The 22,097-nt window shown below is 41.6% G+C and overlaps 1 protein-coding gene across 2 annotated transcripts in view; it reads right to left on the reverse strand.

The window, feature by feature from the left end:
• ccser1 (coiled-coil serine-rich protein 1) overlaps nt 1-22,097 on the reverse strand; it is a 106,008-nt gene that overhangs the window by 54,868 nt on the left and 29,043 nt on the right. For both annotated transcript variants that reach the window (XM_072387781.1, XM_072387782.1), the window contains exons 7-9: nt 18,267-18,441; nt 14,779-14,856; nt 2,806-2,883 (exon numbers count right to left, since the gene is read on the reverse strand). In XM_072387781.1, coding sequence (XP_072243882.1) covers nt 2,806-2,883; nt 14,779-14,856; nt 18,267-18,441 — 331 coding nt within the window. The remainder of the gene's footprint in view (nt 1-2,805; nt 2,884-14,778; nt 14,857-18,266; nt 18,442-22,097) is intronic.

The following is a 22,097-nucleotide window of genomic DNA, read 5'->3' on the forward strand; positions in this document are numbered from 1 at the left end:
GATCCTTGTCGTTGCTTTTCCATGGTTTTCTCTGTCAGTTCATGTTCCTGTGTAGTGTTACAGTCTGGTTTTGTTATGTCTTAGGTGTTTTTTTGTTTTTACAGGTTTAGTTTATGGCGTTCCAGCTTGTCTGCGATTTTTGTTTCAGTTCTCAGTAAACTGAGTTTAGTTTTCAAACCATTTTTGCCTCCTGGCTCCTGCTCCGTGTCTGCACCTGGGTCCTCCCATCCTCGCCTCCACTACTGAACCAAGCTAGCCAAGACAACAGTAACAGGTACATTCTGCAAGTGAAATATGTACAGACGTTATGATGGATGGTTAAATTGCACCTGCCTTTGTAATCCTGATCCCCTGGTTCGAAGGTCAAATGTTTTCCCAATGTTATAAACCGAGGGGGTAACGGGTAAAAGTTAATTAGACACTACAATAAAGTAGCAAAGAGTGTGACCCCCCCCCTTTCAGCTTTCAGTACAAACCTGACTGTAAGAAAAGAGAATGACGTCATTGCCACCTTAATTCCGCTAACAAATCCCTCCTTGAAGTACAAACGGACATTCAGACTTTTTCATGCTTTCAGGCTTTGCTTTGTGAATTTTCCTGGCGTAAACATCAGGAAACAGGAATTCTGCCCAGATATTAGTGTCCATGGTCTGCAGACTCTTTAGTAGGTCGCCAGGATCCCAGTCGAGACCTCGCAGCCTTTAATTTAAGATGATATTGATTTATAACACTCCCGATGCCACAAATAGCAGCGGCAGCCATGCTATATGTTTTGCCACTCAGGGACTGTCAATTCAAGCACTGTGTCTAGATAGAACACTGAAGTAGGTGCATACCTTCTAAGTCCACTGAGAAGCAATGAAGAAGTGTGATGATCCCTTCTATCCATCAGCTATGACGGGTTATCTGACCACAGCTAACACACACAAGCCAGGAAATCACCAAAATATAACACAAAGCATAAAAACAGGGATGATACTGAAGCCAAAGAAAAACCTAGCACTGTTTGCCATTGATGGGCAGACCACCTTTTTCTTAGACTGTTAAGAAATCTGGTACGTATAAAGGAAACTATTGTCGATATGTGGTCAATACTGCAGGCAAGATATTCCACATCGGTGACACGTGATTTAGAAAATAGCTCCATAATTCTCTAAATTCCCTCTCACTCCCACTAAGGTGTTCAGACAGTGTCTCCAGAGGAAGAGTGCTAAGTATTTTGTTAAACAACACAGAGCTGTAGGGGACTGAGACTCCACTCATTTGGGTAATATACATTTACTTGTAAGCAACAAACATTTTTCCGGATGGTTAAACTCTAATTTGTTCAGGTCTAATTTGCCTTCATACACATTAAGGGGGGAAGTCAATGGGCATTTATATTCAGATGGAAATTTGAATTCATTTTCACTGAGACGAAAAAGATAAGTCCCAAAACGATGCGTAGAGAAAGCAGAGTTATACTTTCATATTTCGAACACCGATACTGGTTTCCTCAAACTCAGTGATAACGCCACATGAGTTGCATGCAGCGTTAGATGCAGGCAATTGAGGAAGAAAAGAGAGTACAGGTGCTGCTGACAGGAAGATAAGAGCGATGATGGGAGGAGACGAAAGAGTGGTGAAAAATCAAATGCAAGTGCCAAAAAGTGATGAAACAAACAGATGCCATGTGAGAATCAAGTCAATGGGTCGTACTGGCAACTCTCACAATACCGCTGTAACACTGGCACATTATTCTGCTAAGGCCTGGCATTATGTCTGCATTCCATTACTTTGATAGAACAGGTGACAAATTACAGACATGTGGATGACAAATGATGAAAGATTTTTGCTCCATGGAGCATTTCTGCAGATGTTCCATGAATCAAGCCTCAAAAAACGCTGGAAAAAGTAACGACAAGACAATATATCTTTCGCTTACATCTCCATATTTCACGAGTATGGTGTGGATATTCAACGTGGAGATAACTCTTTGCCTCCCATCCTTGTCTATAAAGGCACTTTTCAAATAATATATACTTCCCTTTTGTCTGGATTGGAGTCCTAAAACTTAAAGTTATTCAAATGAACAAGCAAATGAACATAAACAAAGAAAAGAAAAAGAAATAACACCACACTGTGTCACACTTGTTTCCTCTTTCTTTATTAAGGTCATTCTGTTCCAGTCAATCTCTCCTCTGCAGCAGCCATTACACAAAGGAGGAAAAACCAACAGAAATGCTGCTATAAAAATCTTCTCAGTTGTCTGAAATGTTTTACTGATCTTGGTTCTCATTGCTTTGAAAGGAGCAAAAAGATGCGTGCTTCAAATGTCTTTAATTAATTTCCTTAAAACCGACGATCTAAAAGCATTTCCAATGCTTTTCATTATTCATTTTTCAAAGTTCACAAGAAGACCAAAAGGATGAAATATAAATAGATAAGCACACCTTCTATTTTTCCGTGTCGAAAGCCGTGAGTTGCTTCTGTGTAACTTGTAAAAACTTTTGTCTTCACTAGATTCACTTAAAATAAAAGCACAATTACACATATATGGCCATCGTTGGCACAGTCAACCCTCCTGCTATCGTGGCTGGAGTAGCGACTGCAATTTAGTACCACTTCCTACGCCAGGAAGTCAAAATTAAGTTGTCCTATTTCCAGTATCAATCGAGAAAGATGAGGCAAAAATGTACCTTTTCATGACATAACTCAAACAAAGACTGGGTCAGACATCATGAAAAATACAGATGTTGTTCTGCATCCCATCTATAATCTGACAAAAGCCCAAATGAAGATGTATGGTTCATGAGTGCATCTTACCAGTTCACTCTGGAGTCTGAGAATCAGCTCATCTTTCTCTCTCAGTTGTAGCAGCAAAGCATCCTCTCTGCTGAGATCCTGAACACAAGACACAAGTCACCATGTTTAATTTTCATCTGAGGGAACATGTTCCCGCAAAAAGCACACATGGAGCCAAAGACGATAACGACATACAACAGTGTTTGTTTCGAACTATCACTAAGAGTTAGCATGTTTGCAAGCATTTTTTGCAAGCGTTTGTATTTATGAGGCGTGTGCGCGAAATAAAGTTGTCATTTTGTGCATGCGGAAGGACCGCGCTCCCTTCCTCCCTCTCCATCTCTGTGATAAACTTGTTGTGTCCTATGGCAGCACCCTGGAGCACAGATCGCATTAATGTGACCTTGTGTTGTCGAGGGATATTACTGTAGGGATGATGGAGCTACACAGAAAGAGGACATACAGTACAGATTAATAATAACCCTAATAAAAATAACAACAAGCAACAAAATGTCCGCCAGCCGCATTTTCACTGTCATGGTTTTGTAACACGAAGGCATCTTTTGGTGATCACTAACAGGCAGCCACCAGAAGGCGGCTGGAACAAGTTAAACTTCCATTGTAATTCAGAAACTGATGCAGACACAGAGCAACAAAGTGAGAGATGGTGAACGGGACAAAATAACAGACGGTCATTACTTCACCAAGGACATAAAAGCAGAGGAGAGGAGAGGGGCAAGATAACAGGAGGAAAATGAAGGGGGAAATGTACAAAAAGGGGGACACTGACAGAGGGAAGGAGAGGACATAGAAGGCCCGAGGCTGAGCATGACGGTCTATAACTACAGGGAGCTATTTTCGCGAAAGGACACGCTGAGAGTCAGAGAAAGACGGTGGGGAATCACACAGCTACACGACCATCCTTTAAATGACCTCCCCGATGTAAAAACAGACAGCTACCCTGACACCTTTCCTCTAGGTACATCAGAATTCAGAAAAGTTCAAATGTAACCTGTGCAGTGCATGATTACAGAGCACCCAAGAGATCATGCGGTAGGAGGAAAAAAAATAAATAAATCCACATGAAAAGGACGGCTAATGCAACACGTGCCCACAGATTCAAATTCCTCACCTTAAGCGCACTGAATCTAAAATATGAGCAGAGTGCGATCCATCTGCAGTGACCCCTGTAAAGTAAGAAGTTAACACACGTGTTGCTTGCTTAGAGTGCTCAGTGCAAAAAAGGAGCATCACTAAAAAGAACTGAGGATTGTTATATTACAGCCACGTAGAATTATCATTGGGGAAGTTCAGTCACTTACAGTCAAGAGAGGCTATTGTGGGTAAGTGTTGCTTAAAAAGAGACTCAGAAAAGACCGGCATCTTATCATGGAACACAGATAAAATGCTGTGCGGCTGGCCAATTGCAAGATGTATGCAACAGTGTGAGAGGAAGAAGAATAGGCCACTAGGAAAAGGAGAACAACTGGATAAAAATACCACAATCATGCATGCCTCTGTGGCAGCACACTGATTCTCAAAGTCTGAGTTTCTTTGAGTGTTAGAAAATCAAATAAATAAAAGTGCTGATTGTGGGTCTGTATGAGGCCAGAGGAGACAAAGTGATGTTCTGATCAACCCCGAATCCTGTTTTGTTCCAAACAGCATTTGTTTTCTATTATTTATTGCTTGAGTTGAGAGTCACCAGCAGTCGCGTTCGTGGTTTTGGTTTTATCAGTTGAGTTTGCTGGGCTTTGGATTTGGGGCCGGCTGAATCCAACAGCCCACTGCGGGGTTGGTTTGAAACCTTCTTCTTATCCCTTTTGCTGTAGTCGGAGATCCTTTCCTTGTTACCCAATTTTGATGGATTGTTTTGTTGGATTTCATAATCCATCAGTTCCTTTCTCACCACTCAAATTCAGGAAAAGCAATAATTATTGTGACAAATAATGAGGGACGAGACTTAATAAACAACAGGAGAAATGTTTCCCCCTTTAATATTCGGAACTCTAGAAACCTCACAAATGCATAAAGTTTGTAGTCCCCTAAATTCTGACATTGGGAAGAGAAGCGAAGGTCGGATGCTGTTCAACTGGAAAGCATTTGAGAAGGTTTCTGTTTGTCTCATCTAACGGCGACTATACAAGTAAACACTATCCAAGCAAACTTGACAAACAAAGTAAGTAGCCACTTTCCATGAATTCCGAATGCCAACAGAATAAAAATCAGCAAAAGTGACAGAACAATTGTGTTGCTTTCTGTCCTCCTCATTTTACACATCTAAATGATGATTAAGCGTGTTTACCTTAGCAATAGATAATGGTTAAATAGGAACTAATTAAAAGCTCTCCTATCTGCTTCCATGGTGATAAAACCTACAAAATATGTTTTCCTCTTCGTGATGGGAAAACAATTAACCAAAACAAAACCCGGCGGTGTTGAATCACAATTGCACCCCGTTTCTCTGCCTTTACAGGGCAGATAAAGTTATTTATAGATAATAAGGATCTTTTTTTTTCTACATTTCAACAGCCCAAAACTGACAAGCGAGAGGTTTGGGTGGGACTGAAAAATCAGTAACTTGCTGTGACAATTACAACATTATTCAGCCTCTAAAGTGAGTCTCACCTGAATAGAAATGAAGGCTGTGCTAAATGAGCTGTCTGGCTAACACCATGCAGGGGGTGTCTTTCTGTACCGTGTGTGCGTGTCACTGATGAGAAAATGTTAAGAAGAGGCTTGTTACCAAATCCATGAAAACATAACTGACCTGTTTGGTTTGTTTGCAGGTCAACAAATAAAAAAACACTTCAAGTGGGAAAATAAAGAAAGAGAACAAGAGGCTACACACGGGGCACGTGGCATGTGTCTGTCAAAATACATGAACTTGCGTAACCTCGTGGCCATTTGGTTCAAATACCCACTGCTTGATCACGCACGGCCCTGCAAAAGAATCGTTTAGAGTAAGAAAAGCATCAACAAACCAAACATTAAAATGAGGACGTTTACTCTGGCGCTGAATGACGCACACAAAGGGCATTAAGACTCCCATCAGGTGGCGTTCCAACCAATTTTTCAAGGCGGAATTGAATGGAGAAAGCAATGGGAGAAAAGTGGGGCACGCGAATTCATTTCTAATGTGATTGGGATGGCCTCAGTAGGGATAAATCTGATCAAAATCATTGGAGTGCATCCACTTTTGTAAAGCGATGTGCTTCTGTATAGAGGTTGAGGCCTCTTCATGCCTGCAATCTGTAGCCAGTTGAAGGGGTACAGGGATGAATTTCCATCTCCCTTGTTGGCAAAAATGATTCACTTTTGTCAGATTTTTCTTTTTTTTGTACAAACACACCACCAAGAAAAGGTGAGGATTCTTTATCTATTAATTCAATGACCATCCACTGCCCCTCAATTTGGAGTAGAAATGTTACAACCTCATCAAATGCCTACTCCTTTGTTATCTTTATCAATTTATTCGACATTTACATTTGCACCTCTTAAACCACAAGTGCTTGTGACATTAAGGGCTTGAGGGGACATCTCACTACGTTCAAAGCCGCCCTCATACCCCGTCCCTCATCATCACTTCCTTTCAAACAGGATGACAAGGCGTCGAGAGGTGCCAAAGACACGGACACAAGCAAAGCACCAAACAATAAAGACAATCAGTAAAGGTTAGCTTTGAACTGCTGCTTAAAGGCGGCGGCAGTATCAATGGATCCGAAGCTCAAATGTAGTCAAACGTTCGTGGTGACGCAAAAGAATTACCACTCCAGGAGTAGAATAAACAACCAGGAGGTCGCAAGACGAACTGTAGGCAGAGGGCGGAGAATGCCGAGTCTCCCGTTTGATCACAAGAATAGAGATCTACAATCAGACGTGCACTTGAACACAGAGCAAAAATTACTTGTGTGTGTTCTGAGGACACGATATAGTCAGAAAAGTACTGAATTAAGTCAACTGCAACAAATGTATGATTTTTGGCTTTACTAACGGTCACTATTAGCTGATTTAAGCCACATTAGGAACGTCTCGTATTCCTAAATGTTGGTTATACTCACTCTACTTGTGGTGTGTGGAATGGATGTGCTCATCTCATGTTATCATGTGAATAGACCCTTGGTCTTTGTGACGGGAATATAAACATCGTTATGTTCTTATCTCTTGCATCTCACATTACCTTTCTATTCATAAACGTGTGAAAAGGAATCAGTGGCAATCCCATAGATACGAGCACAAACAGATATAGCACGAAGCTCTCCATTTCTTGAAGTGTTTGTCTAATATTTGTCTAATCTGTCAAACGTCAGCAAGTTACAATTTGAAAATACTGCTGTCAGGATACCAACCGTAAGTAGAGAATTTAATCACATCATCTATGCTCTTATTATATTGCACTAGTCCTCTGAACATACTGTACTGGAGCAGCTTCTTATTAATATTACACAGACTGTGCCCTTATACTTATCACCTCTAACAACTCCTCAAATACTTGTAAGACCTTTAAGATGATAAAATACAGATCTCCTGATTACTCCAAAATTAAGAAAGAAAAAAAAAAAAACATCAGTAGCAACTTTTTCTTGTGAGATGCTTCTTCTGTTGGAATGTTCTACATCCACAGAATTCAGCTGGAACCTCTGTTAACTCAGAAATGTCCAGAAAATAGGCTTCAGCCCCATTAGTTTTCAACCAAGGGCATCAATGCAGATGAAGTTATGTTTATGCACCGACTGTACAGTCGTATATGGGTGCTTTTCTATTGTATCGCTCTGTATTATGTGGAACTTGCTTCACATTTCGATTCAGAAGTTGTTAATATTGTTCATTTTGTTTTGTGACTTACGATTTTCTCATGACTTGACTGATCGACAGCAACTTAATTGTAAAGAAAGAGAAGAGATTAAAAACACTAAATGTACACTCAAGTCAATTGCACATTTTCAAAATCCTCAATCATGAAAACGAGACCCCGTTCTGTGTGAATCCCCTCGGCTGTTCGCTGAATCCAAGTCACTAATCTATCTGAAGAAGGAAATCATTCGCCAGCTTTGGACATTCAGATTCACGTTTCTTTACATCAGCACACAAGCAAACAGAAAAAGTTCCCTGTCAAACCAATAATGCTGCGTTGATGCATTTTATATTAGAATACAGATGCCAACTGCTTCGACATGCAGAAAAGTAGCAAAAGCCACCTGATTGCCTTACAGTTGGGACATATAGCGCTAAATACGGTACAGAGGACAATGAAAATGAGGCAGTGAAATACTGGACTTCTACTTAATTTCCTCTTGCACACACAAGAAGTCACAGACAAATCTTTACGACTATACTAAATTGAATACAACACTAAATCCAATTGGGGGCCGAAACCAGAGCCCTGTTCATAGCTCAGGTTGACCTGTGCCTTGAGCGGGCTTCTGTACAGGAGCACAGCTCTGAGTGCATTGGTTCACACCAGAATGAATGAACGAATTATGATCAGATCTCCAATCCTGTTGCAGCTTACAAAAAAATGCCTCCCAAAAACTTACAAGACTTCCCCTTAACAGATATAGTCTTCCTCTGCATTTACTTTGCAACTCTTTGCATGTTCTTCCTGTCATTTAAACAGATTCGGTACTTAATCTTCATGCCAAGGATTCGTGCGGCACTGAAGCTTGACTGTTGTTCCTCACTTGTCAGTCACTCTAGAATAAGAACGTCTGCCAAATGACAACATATAAATGCATTTGTAAAGGTACTCATGTGTAATTACTTGTCTATGTGTCTGAGCGAATCTGGGCTCCTCTGAAACTTAAAAGCACAGCTTACCAAGCTGCTGAGCTTCATTCAAAGTAACAGAAAGCATATAACTCCTGGGAAAATGCCAGAAAGTGTTTATATAGAGGCTGAATGTAAATATAGAGGCTGTATGCGTGTGTGAAAAAGTGTTATTCTACTTTTTACTCTTTGTCAAATAAAAAAAATAGAACACTGACATATGACGGTTTAAAACTCTGGGGGGAAAACTTTTCAGGCAGATCAATCTAACTTGTCTTTCTGCAACCCGCCCGAGACTGAGAAGGCTTTATAAGATGCTCGATTAATGAATTATTTAAAGAGGTCTATTCAAATTTCACTGTTAAGGTTTTTGATTGTATATTAAGTGGATTTTGAGAAACCGATTTGGAATCCAGGGTATTGAATCCTGGGAACTCTTCTAATCAAATCACAGTCTCTTTTCTCCCATCAAGACATTTCAATTTGTGGCAGTGAGCGTGAGAAGCCGCCCAATCCCAGCTTTTAGTGTAAGGCTCAGACGAGGGAGAGAAACCATGTTTGAAGAAAAGGTTATCTGGAAAGAGACAGTCAAACAAGACTCTGAGATGGAGAGTGAAAAAGACCAAGGATCGTGTCAGCCTGTTTTATTCTACAGCTTTACTTTTTTATTGTACACTCTGTGTGTGTGTGTGTGTGTGTGTGTGTGTTGCCATGACAGCCCGTGTTTTACTCGACTGCCAGAGTTTGTTTCGTGTTCAAATAAAACTTCAATACCTCCATGTTTTTCCTACAAGCACTCGCTGCTTTTGCCGTCTCATCTTGCGCATCGCTGTGAGGAGCTGTCTATAATTAAAAATTCAGTCACCAGAATGATACATTATTCATTTCTAATTATGCAGCATCTGACACAATGATAAACGTTTCACTATAAAAAGAAGATATTCGTGTCTGCTGTCTGCTGAAACAAGGATGAAAGTACACAAATGTCAGTTCGACATTGTTGACACTAAAGTTCCAGACTTTTTTTTTCTTTTTTTTTTTTATTATTAACACTCTGTTGCTTGGAATATACGTCTGGCGGCAGCTCCAGCGCGGTTTTTCTCCTTCTTTCTTCTCAAATACAGTAAAGCACTTTAACTGGGACAAAAAAAAACCGTGTCATATGCATCGGGTTTAAATTAAACTAGGGCGCACTGTGACACTGCAGCCTCTCAGGTGGCTACCGTAGATTATTTTTACACCCGCAGAGTCGTTTTCTGGAGTGCCAGGACAAACTCTCTTCCTCCCACCCTCCCTCTTTTTCTTCTTCAGATTTCCTCCCATTATTCTCTACCTCCTTCCACATCAAACCGTTCCTTTGTTTTCGCCCTCCCTCACTTTCTCCTGTGCTTTTTAAATCTGTTTTGCCCCTTTTTCTCCTGTCTAAGGTAATGGAATCAAACTGAAAGACACGTACATTTGACAAGTATAGCTCCCATATTTTCACCAGAGCCTCGCTCCCTCATCAAAGTTCACCTCAGTATTTTGCACTGTTATTGCAGTGTTATTCTCAGGATTGCAAGTTTATCCTCTTATTTAGCTTCAGCTCATGTAACATGCCCTCACCATCTTTATGTTTTTTGCCTGTGCACTGGGCTCTGTCAAAGGTTAACCTTTGCCTCTTTCTGCCTCTTTCTGCCTACCGTCTAAGCTCAGTCCATTCAGCTGGGGCTGCTCCCTTCCCGCTCTTTAATCTCTGAGTTTCTCTCTTGGTTACATGTGAACAGCTGCAGAGCATGCAGCGAATCGTCTAATTTCTAATCAGAATAAATAAATGAATGAATGCAAAAAATGCATATTCATAAGTTGCATTCTTATCAACATCAAATAGAAACGAAAGCCGGTAATATGATTTAAATATCTGGGAAATCATTTTGTGGGGCTATCAAGGAAACCATTTTTAGACATCTGATCATAAACTATAGGCAATGACAGTGCATGAGGCAGGAGTGGCAGAGTGTCTCTTTTTCATTTCCTCTCTGAGCGACCTGTTGAGGTAACAAAGCACAAGAAGGAAGCTGTGTTACAGGTGCTGCTGCCCGCTCCTCTCTGCCACTGACTCTACACAGAACAAGCAGGGAGGTGTGTCTGTGTCAGGAGTGCAAAACCTCACAGTCATAGGGCAGTAATGGAGACTGTGACAGTCAGCAGGTGTCAAATGTTCAACACATAACAGAGACGTGTAGGATCCGCACTGCGGTGAGTCCTCAGGAAACATTGCTTTAGTACAGATTCAGTACAGTGTGAGAAGACGATTGACAACCTACAGCACATAGATTTGGGGTGGAGCCAAACACGGCAACCATTAAGGTTTAAGGTGCCTCCACCAAGTTCAGTGTGTCCACACTTCAGTGAAGTCTGTGGCTTGCTATGGCCTCGCTCTTCCATTGCTCCTCGGTGTGCTCCTTTTACACAACAAATACAGACAAAAATCACACAAAGAAAAAACAAAAACCATCCTGTAAATTTGTTATTTAATGATCAGCCTCAGGATCTTTCACATCTGGTCTGCAGAACATATTTAGACGGTTTGAACGGAGCATGTTTTTTTTTTTTTGTTCCTAATGAAAACTCTCTTATCTGATGCCACTTTTCCTTCCGACCACCTCTTCTGTCTGTTCATATGCATATTTGAAGACAGTTTAAGCCTTAGCGGCTGCTTTCGTGCTGTGTCCCACCCTACATTTTTTAATTTTTCCTTATCATCCAGCTGCCACTGATACTCCATGTAGGTCAGTAAGGAGGGCAGCCTCTTTCTCTCTCTCACACACACACACACACAAATCAATGCACACAAACTAATCCACTGCGACAATCCCAAGGAAACAACATGTCCGCATTTTGTCATTTCAAATATAAGACATACCAGCACACAACACAGATACCAGTGCACTCACACATGCTTAGGGCAGATGTACCGTATTTTCCAGACTATAAGTCGCACTCAACTTTTCATAGTTTGGCTGGTCCTGCGACTTATAGTCCGGTGCGACTTATATATCAAAATATATATAATAACATGTTTTTGAAATGTTAATTCATCCTGACTGACTTGAACCAAGGAGTAAACATTGCCACCTACAGCTAAGAGAGGACACTCTTGGCTTGTGAAAACTAAATGCTGCTCCTGTACCACTGAAACATTGACTTAAAGACAACTGAGAAAAAGACTGAACACAAACAAAATGCCGCCAAAAAAGAAAGTCTATTCTGCAGACTGAAGACTGCAGGTGGGAAAACACGTGGCCGAAAACGGTAACCGTGCAGCAGAAAGAAAGCTTGGAGCGAGTGAGGACACTTGTGAGGGACTGGCGAAAAGCAGAGGTTCCTCTCACTGCAGTGAGGAAAACAAAGAAAGCTGATCGTGGGCTGAAAGCGAGATGGCCAGAGCTGGAGCGACGAGTCCACAGGTGGGTGCTTGAACAACGTACTGCGGGGAGAGGCTCGTCAGCGCTGCAGTTACGTTTCCACGCTCTGGTACTTGCCAAGGAGATGAATGCGAAGGACTTTGCAGGCAGGCCTTCTTGGTGTAACCGCTTCATGCAACGCGACCGCTTCCCTATCAGAGCACGGACAACGGTGTGTCCCAGCCCAGGTCAACACTTTCTGTAAGTTCATCGAAAAGCAGGTGTCACCGGATCATATTATCAACATGGACGAGGTCCCCCTCACGGAAATAACTTGCCTTTCCACATTAAACGTCTGTTTTTGGTCTTCGATTTTTTTAAATAAATTTCTAAATAAATGCGACTTTTACTCCGGAAAATGCGGTACACACTTAGTATTTCCTGGCAGCGTATGAGTACTGTGTGGCTCTTTTTGATTGAATCGTGTCTTAAAAGTCTTGTATGACCGCGTACATTTGTCTGCTGAGGCACCTGAAGGAAATGCAATACCGTGTAATGCAGGGGGAAAAAAAGCATCACAGAGTTGTGCTCGCTCCTCTGACAGTCTAACAAAACTCTGCAGCGACCTAACTAGGTCTCAGGGAGAAGCTTTCCAAATGCCCTCCCTTGGTAGACTTAAACCCAGCTCTCACACTGACATGCAGGCAGACGCTTCAGTCGCTGCTCACACACATGCTCCCTACAGAGATTAATAAATCTTATCCAGATCGCACGGCTCTGATTGACTTGGTTGAGAGAGGGCGTCTGGAGCCTGTCAAGGCAGGCAGTGCACTTTGCCCCCCCTCTCATTCAATTTATACCCTCCCTCTCTGACTTTTCATTACTCATTTCGCAACCCATTTCTTTTATAACCCCTCTCCACGCCACACGTGATGCCGCAGCACCGCTATCTTTCTTCCTATTTGATCTCCTCGTGATTTATTAGGAGCTGGTGTGGAAAAAAGGCTGTTAATTGTTAAGATAAGGCTGAAATTGAAGGAGGCACACGGATCAAAGGAGGATTAAGTTTCATACTCTTAATCACAGACAGACTGCTGTGCTCTCTTTTACTTCACTCACTCCAAGTGATGTTGTGGCTCGTGTGAGTATGTAGTGGCGATGTAAAAGCACGACAGCGGATGTCAAGGAAAACATTTTGTACTCCGTGGATAAACTGGGGGAAAAATGTCACTTTGGTGAAATGTCTCACTGTTTATGGAAGGTGGTCGAAACAAAGTTCGAGGGATACATTTGTGAACAAAAGAACAACAGGGGGTCTGTGGTTCTTGCTCCCCAAGAAACTAAATCTAATGACCGCGAGGGAGTTTTGGCTCAACAAACGGGCCGACTGCAGAAGTGGAATGCAAAAAATGAGTTTCGCTCAAGTACAAAACTGGATTGCCGACGTTTTTCCACGTTTCTTATCATCATAATTCATTCTTTTTCCATTTTCCTGGCTCAAAACCAGGGGTGACAGAGCCTTTTCAGCGGCTGCTCCTAAATTATGGAACAGTCTGCCTCTTCATATCAGAGCTGCTCAGACACTGTCAGGGCGAGTCCCTACTTAAGAGTCATTTCTTTGCAGTGACTTTTTAACACCGTTAAACACATTCATCTTGACCTTTTTCACATTTCTATTCTGTTTATATTTTATTCTCATTGGGCGTTCTTTGTTTTCAGACTGTACAGCACTTTGGGCAACGGAGGCTGTTGTTAATGTGCTCTATAAACAAACTTGACCCTTGACTATTCTCTGGAAAACAATTGTCATTTTCACTCCTCAATATCTATCAGACAGAATTAAAAGTAACTTTTCTCATTATTTTTCGATCGACTAAAAATTGCATTTTATATAGAAATGGCTCGAGGAGCTTAACAGCTGTTGTGCTGTGGTTTTTTTACAGATCTAATTGTACAGAGAAAAGAGATTAGATGCTTTGTTTTGTGAACGAAATAAATGGCATCTTTCAAGCAAAATGTCCTAGCTCCGCCTTCTATAATGTGTGCATTTACTCCTTTCTCCCTTTGAATACGCTGGCAATTTAGACACTTTACAAGTTTGCCGCCAACATTAGAAATCAGTGACTGAAGATTTTAGAGGCCATTTTCTAAATCTTTGAATACCAAACGAACTCTAATCAACAGAGAAACTAATCAGCAGGTAAACATAAATAACCATGAGCTGCAGCTGATATGTGACAACGGGGCTCATGTTTTATACAAGCCATATAAAAATATTAAAGCGTCCTGTTAATATGCTTAAAAAGATGAAGTGTGCTTCATTTTGCTGCGCACTTCATTTCATTTCACTGAAATCGTGAGATGAACCTGAGCGACTGCTGTAGAGGGGAACTGTCAGTGACTGCTCACTGAAGGCAGAATATAGACACACATTATATGAGTTCTCCACAGACATAAGTTCACTGTCACAGTTGTTCATTTTTAATTCATTTGCAACTTTTTTACATTTTCACAAAGGATTAAACGTCTTTAATGCTGAAAAAGCTACGTAGTCACGAGGCTGCCATGCAATACTTGCTTTTGGACTACACAATGCCCTGAGGGGCAGTGTTAACAGCAACGTCAGACTTCATAAGACTTCGCTGTCAGTTAATTACCGCTACATGAATTCAACAAGACGCAAAAACTGACTAAGTCAGTTGGTTGAGCGATGCGCTGTGCTGTGTTGCCTTTCTGCACAGCACATTTGAAAGAGCGACCCCCCCCCCCCCTGTTTACAATTGACATGAACAGATGCAATAATGTGCAGAAGAATGGGATAAAATGATGTGCTTTAGGGTACCTTAAATGGAAGAGACCTTTCACTGCAAGGGCTGATGGGCAGAGACTGGAGACTGCTGGCAGGACTTGTCTCTGTGCTCTGAAAGACACAAACCCACAAACTTAAGAATGTCACCAAGAAGATGTGTGTGATATGCATAATACTGATGATAACTTATGATAACATGCACAGCAAGACTCTTACAGGATGAGTCTCAATAAGTGCTTCGGTTTGGGAAATAAATGGAGGCATTTTGCTAAAAATGTTTCAGCATTTTCTTCCAACTCTTCCTGGTATTTTGTGAAGATTATCTGACCGACAACGCTAAATGTATTTTCTATTGATCTCGGCTGGAATAGGCTTTCTTTTCACAAAATGCAGAGATGAGTGAGACGGCTCTAGTTTATTTCAACTGGGTTCTTAGATAATCTCTGTGTTTTTTCGAAGATCAGTTAAGATCAGACACATTTTGGCGAAGAACAACAGAAGGCAGGGCCAGTTAGAGGGGTTCCAAAACACACACACACACACACACACACACACACAGGAGGCTCCATGCAGACATGCATCCATGTGACGGTGAATGCACATGCTGTCCCATGCATAGATGGACACACGGACAAACTTCTATAAAGAGCAGGTGCTGGTCTAAATGTCACATGGGGGGGATTATAACGGGACAGATGGGAAAGCAGGAGAGGACAAAATCAGGCATTCAGCCAAGGACTGTTGATATTGATGTAAAGCTGCATAGTAATGACATGACAGGACTACATGACAAAAGCAAGTGAGGAAATGGGAAAGGTGAAGAGGTTCATTACGCTCTAAACACAGCTGGATTTCCAATAAGCTCTACTTCTTGCCACATGCAGAACTTTGACAGATTTATGTGCCACTTTTCAGAAGAGATGACCATACCGACTGCTGTAAAAATGTGCTATTTAGGCCGAGGTTCTGATAATATAGCAGTTTTGAGCTACTTGAACTAAGTTCGGAGAAACATCGGAGCCCAAATCTTTGCACAGCATAAACTTGATGGTTTATTGGTTTGGCTGACCTTTTAAAGACACACACCTCCCTATCAGAATTATAGGTGTGCTATGGCGCCAGGCCCTCAATGTGTCATCAGTGATCAATGCCTTTCCCTATGTAGAGAGACAGGCGTGCACTCACTGACACCCCTGTGCACACACACACACAGCATCACTCCTTCTTTCTCTCTCTAAAACACAAACACATTCTCTTTAAGGTCACCCCTGTCCCACAGGCCTTAACACACAACTGTCCTCACAATTAGATGTGGCTCAGTTAAAAGCCTCTCTCAGATTTAAGAATTGGCTGCTGGGGAGCCATGAATTTAATGACGTGCACCACACTGAAACCGAATGTGTACAGATGATGAATGGCCTTAGAAAGGAAAGTAGGTTTTGTAGTTGGTGCACACCTTTAATCACATTCACACGACTTAAATCAAGAAATGAAAACCTTCAAATAAAGAAAAGGGAGATTCATTCGTGCTCTCTCTCCCTCTCATTGGCGTTTGCCTTTTTGGAGAAAGTCAGCCCCATTCTAAAAAAAACTCTTGTCATGTTATTTCATTCTAGGGCAAGCAAAGAGATGAGCTCAGTGAAAAGACTCTACTTTCCACTGAGCTCATCTCTTTCACAACTCTATTTACAGTACGACACAGGGTTGAGCAGTAGGTGAGTCCACCAAAATGTTTAGAAACGTTAATGGCAGCCCAGTTGCTCCCATATGACTACGTTTTTATTTTATTATTTGCCAAAGCCGATTATTGAACAGCAGCTGCCTCAGGGGTTGGAGTCGATTGGACCTGGGCCTAGTGGATACAGCACTGTGTCCACAACGGCTGTGAGAATAGGCGCTGTAATAAATGAGCCATCTCAGTTTAGCTGGAATCCATGCCGGACGTTGACAAATGGGGATCGTTGCGTTATACAGCAATATAGACAGTGGCAGTTTAGAAAAGTTCCTCCGTGCAGCCGACAGCATAAAGTGGTGAAAGGAAAATCGTTTAAGAACACAGCGTGGTTGGCTAAAGTGCTACTTTGACATCTGCGATACACAGTAAACATCAGATACCTATAATAATCCGTATTATTTGGCTTATGGTCATATGTGTCTGTGTAATGAAGAACATTCCCCTGTGATTTTGATAAGCAAAACGTCTATATTTGTCTAGGCTGTCTCTGTGTTCGCCCTGTTAAGGATGACGACCTCCCCAAGGTGTGCCCTGCCTCTCACCCTGTGAGAGCTAAGAAAGGCTCGCACAATAAGGACAGCAGAGAGGGCAAAGCCTATTTTCTCTGTCGTACTGCTGTGTATCCCCTATTACTCTTGCACTACATCATAGCTTTAATGTCGCTCCGCAAATAATTATTTAATTGTGTTCTTGTGTCTCTTTCACGGGGCTCCTGGCAGAGAAACAGAGATGAACAGCAAAGGGATCAGGAGAAAGCTGTAGTCATGCCTCTGCCAACTGCAATCCGCTGCTAGCTTTGATCTGTGTGCTTTTTTTTTTTTTTCTGAAAGATCTAGTCACTCTTACAGAGGTCTTCTCTGTATATTTCTATTTAGGAGTTTGGGTTTTTATAACACTGACGCAAAGTATTTGGTATGTATCAGTCATCCGTGTAGATCACTATGAAACATCAATACACGCCTCAAAATAACTGCTCCTATTAAAGATGTCCTCACAAATCTTCTCCAATCCATCGTTTGAAGCCTCCGTCGTTGTAAAACTAGCTGCAACTGTCCTTCTGCCAGGGGTTTCGACAACAATGTGAAACTAAGGCGGCAATGTGTGGCTCATAATTCATATGAACTGCATCATCCTGCTCTTCAAAAGAATATCAGTAGGTGGAATCATTAAATGTTTTAACATTTTAAAACAAGGATCTGAGCAGTTCAGCTGAAGAGACAGCATGACTGCATTGTTAATATGGCTCCCTGGTCTATACAGTTAAACCTTGTGAAGCTACTGCAATATCTCAGTGCCGTTCTGAGTGACCATTACAGTTAATGACGTCTAGAAGAGTGAGAACGTAATTTTCCAGGGTTCCAAACATTCACAAAAAGTCTCCGGTGTCCTCCTCAAAATGTAGAACCTGAGTGAATCAACCACACAAAGCAAATGACAGAGATCCTTTAAAGTTGGGAAAGAAACCACTCTGACGAGATTTCATAAAAATGGCTAAAACAAGAGGTGAAAAAGATGTTGAGAAAAGCACTTTGCGTATTGGCTCCAGATCAGCTGGCATTTGTCATTTACACACTGCTTGCCCTTACTGGTTTAAAACGATGTGATGCATTTACAAATTCATAGGAGAAGTTTTTGAGAAGTTTCTTTTTCAGTCACGCACGGGGAGTGCCAGAATAAAGCAGCCCTCCATGTCGTCTTCTAATTCATTTTTAATTCCTTCATTCCTGCAAAAGTCCTTGTCAAAAAGAGCCTGTCTGCTCACGCTGTGTAAATATGTATGACCCACCTCCTGCAGCGTCCGTCTCAGTCTGAGAAGCAAGGTCTTAACAGCTGTACAGTCCTGCTGCATTAGTCTGAGTGGGAGAGTCTCCAACCCTGGGGGTAAAGGCTCATCTTCCCTACCTAATCCCAGGCCTGTGCTCCACTCAGCAGGCAGCAGGCTGGTCGGGCGGCTTGGTTCCCTGGAGGAGAAATCGAGAAATTTAATGTTAGCATGAACCAGCGTGAAAACATGATCATTGACCTTTCCTCACCTCTCCCCGCTGTTCTCATATCTGCCTTTGGTGGGTACTGAAGGTGTTTATGATAGATTACACAGCAATGTGAAAACAACAGCTGTTTCCAGGTATCCCAGGAATTTGTGGGATTTCATATGTGACTGACAAAAAAAACGCTTAAACATGACCTGAAACATAAAAAATTGGCAGTACGTAGACCAACACTGTGTGCCAACTTGGTGCAATAGCATCTCGTCTTGAAGCAGGAACATCAATATCTTATAGCAACAGTTTTCCCGCTGGAATCAAATGCCTGAAGACAAACAACAGGACGGAAATCAACATGACCATTGTTTTAATCAACTGTCCCATTTCAAAGCGCAGCCCATTAAAGAATCGACTGGCCTCTGGAGATGATTGTCTTTGGTCTCCCGCTCGTGTTATTTGTCTCACCTTCAGCACCTACAGCACAGTTGTTGCAAAGTATCACAAGGATCTTTCCCCGTTTTTGACTTCCAGACAGCACCGAAGCTAAATCCCAGAATGACATCAGAACTGTCATTGTTTTCTGTTTGGGGTCCGCTTTAATTGTTCTTTCAGTTTGTGAGACTACGAGCACGTTTTAAAGGCTCGACGGGGACAGCTACATCCTCATATTCTAGTCGATGAGTGCTTTGCTTTGCACTTCCACTTGTGCTCGATGCTTTCCACTCATACATATAAAATGTCCAAAGCATTTGGAAAACAATCGAAACAGTTTACTTTGGTTCGTTTTTTTTTAAAACATTTTTTAATGATGATGCAACTTCACATCGGATCGCGGGTACCAGCAGCAGTTTAACACAGACATGCACTGCATGCATTCACGGCTGTAATTAATGCCCTTTTAAAAGTGACCTGGCATCATCAGCTGTCTGGCTGGCGAAGAATGAAAATGTAGAAAATCTCAAGAAGACTCTTTTCTGAGTACAATGTGTGACTAGAAAAGTGTTAATGGGCAAAGACAAATAGAAGTTCAGCGACTGATCGGTATTTCATGACATTTGCACATTTAAACATCTAATGAGTCTTTTAACCACTGACACCATTAAAACACAGTTTTAGACGGCCATTTACTCCCTGTATTGGTTGTTTTAAAGTGTTAAAATGCCTAAAAAAAAAAAAAAACACACACACACCAATAGCTTGTTGAGTCTCCATTTTGTTGTGCTCTGAAGGAGCAGCACTTCAAACAGTAAGCAACTCTACAAAATGAAGAAAATATGTTTGCTTTTTCAGAAGCACATCCTTTCACATATCAAGTAAGTGGAAAGCGATTCAAATCAAATCAACAGATTAATTGAATATGTTTCATGGACTTAACTCTGGCATTAACATTTACCTTCCCGGTTGTGATATTTTGACAGAAGAGCATAAAGAGGGAGTGTGCATCTTAACTTCTTTATGACATTTTCAAAAGGTGAGCTGAGAAATACCACTCCTTCTGTCTGCAAAGCACACCAACAACCTCTGAGTTCACAGTCTGCATAACAAGAGGATAGAGAGAGGGCGAGGCGGCAATAAAGACGGGCTGAGATAGTAACAGGCCAGAGCATCTCTTTATCATCAAGAGAACATGTACGCTTTGACTGATGGCCATTTAGGAGGAAATGAGAGGCCTTTTGTCCCATTCTCTCAGAAAAATTGCAACGATGGAGAGGAGTGTTAAGTCAGACAGTAAGTTATCCTGGAAAACCATTTGGGAGCAAAACAAGACTATATCAGAAAAATATCAATCACCACAAGCCATTTAAAAGGACATCTACTGTAAAGGTCGGGCTGAATTGCTCCTTCATACTTTCTTCTTCTAGTTTACCATCCCAGTCCTCTTTCGTCTTTCCACTATCATACGTGCCCCTTTTCCCTGTGACCCTGATCTGGATAAAGAAAATGGAAGGATGGACCTGCACCTTTTCCCCCCAGCTTCCTGTCAAACCCTCCTATTCATCCTCCCTATTCGTGAATCTTAACACCTTTAACTCGCTCTCCGTGCTGCCCTTCCTTTATCCAGCTCCAACTTACCTTCTTTTCTGAGCCTTTGTCTTCCATCGCGGCAATTCTCTCTTTACACCCTCGCTTTTTACCCCTTTGATTTTGACAACCGCCACGCTAAACAGAAGCAGTATCAAAGCCGAAAGGTGTCCCCCTGGGGATTCTGCTGAGTACCTCCGACAAATGTCGGGGAAACAGGCAGTCTTCGGAGGACAGGTGAGTGCTGTCTGTCAAGGAGCTGTGGGGGTTTCTATCAACTTTGGCATCTTTGGATACAGTGAACTTTCCCAATTTTTTTTTTTTTTCCACCCTGATATTCAGGTGGGATGAGTCGAGAGTAAAAAAAAAAATAAGAAAAGAAATGATCACGGTGACGGTGCAGCGTTTTTTTCTGTCACACGGTAGTTTTTTTTCATTTCGTTTTTCTGCATACGTGCGTCTTCTTGTGTGAAACTCTTAGCCTTTCTCTGGCTTTTACGCTGGGGTTTAAGGTTTGAATTCTTCTCTCACCCAATCGAATCCACAGAGCAACAGGGAAATGAGTGGGAGAGGAGTTCTCATCGAATAAAAAAGAAAAATCGGTGTCCTAATGCGCAGCATTTACTCTCTCGGGAGACTAAGAGTTGAGTATTGCTGTTAAAACTGAGCAACTGAGGGTTGTCCACAGTAAACTGTTTTATTGTGGACAGTATTCATTAAAAAGTAGGAATAAAACTCATTTCTTTGTCATGCTGTCTGTGGCAGTGGAAATTAAATGAAATGATGGTTTCAGCAGCTAATTAGCCATCTCCCTTTATTGTAGCAAAGTAAAATCCTTGAATTTGACAACAATGCAGTCAGGTTGGCATGTGGTGTCATTCTGTACCAATCTGTTTTTCACTTAAGACTATATTCAAACATAATTATAACATCAATCTGAACTAACATATGCAGATAGTTTAGTCATTAAAATCTGAAAAACGTTCAACTCTGCAGCAAAGTTTGCCAACTGATGGAATTTCATTAATTGTATGATAATAAATATCAAATAAATACTTGAGAATCAGTCGTAGACAATGACATCCTAAAGTCTGGAATCCGTGGACATCGCAAAGAAATAGTTTTTCCCTTCTTTGAGGTTCTGTTTCAGGCCTTTACCGCGGCTGTTTTTTTTGTTTCTTTGTGGGGGCTTTCTGCTGCTTTTAGTTTTCTTTTCAACAAGTGAAGTGCAGCTCGACTGGCTTGAGCTCAGATCACTGACTCAGCCATTGCAGAATATTCAAATTTTACCTTCAAAAAGTCCCGGTTTTCTTTCTCAATATGTTTTGGGTCACTGTCCATCTCCAGTGTGAAGGCCTGTCCAATCCAATTTGTTGCATTTTGCTGAGTCTTAGCAAACAGTATATCCCCAAAAACTCTAAAAAACAAAGGAAGCCATGCATGCCCGTACCGTCACACTGCCGCTACAACTATAAAAACTAATGTATGTTTCAGCTCATAAGCTCTTCCATGCCCTCTATATCATCTTTTCCTCCCCAGGTTAACATTCATCTCAGTTTCATTTACCCAAAGAACGCTGTCCCAGAAGTGGTCTGGTTTTTTTTTTTTCA

Source organism: Leuresthes tenuis, unplaced genomic scaffold (genome assembly GCF_036924035.1).
Source record: "Leuresthes tenuis unplaced genomic scaffold, fLeuTen1.0.hap1 SCAF_6, whole genome shotgun sequence".
Classification (NCBI taxonomy): Eukaryota; Metazoa; Chordata; class Actinopteri; order Atheriniformes; family Atherinopsidae; genus Leuresthes; species Leuresthes tenuis.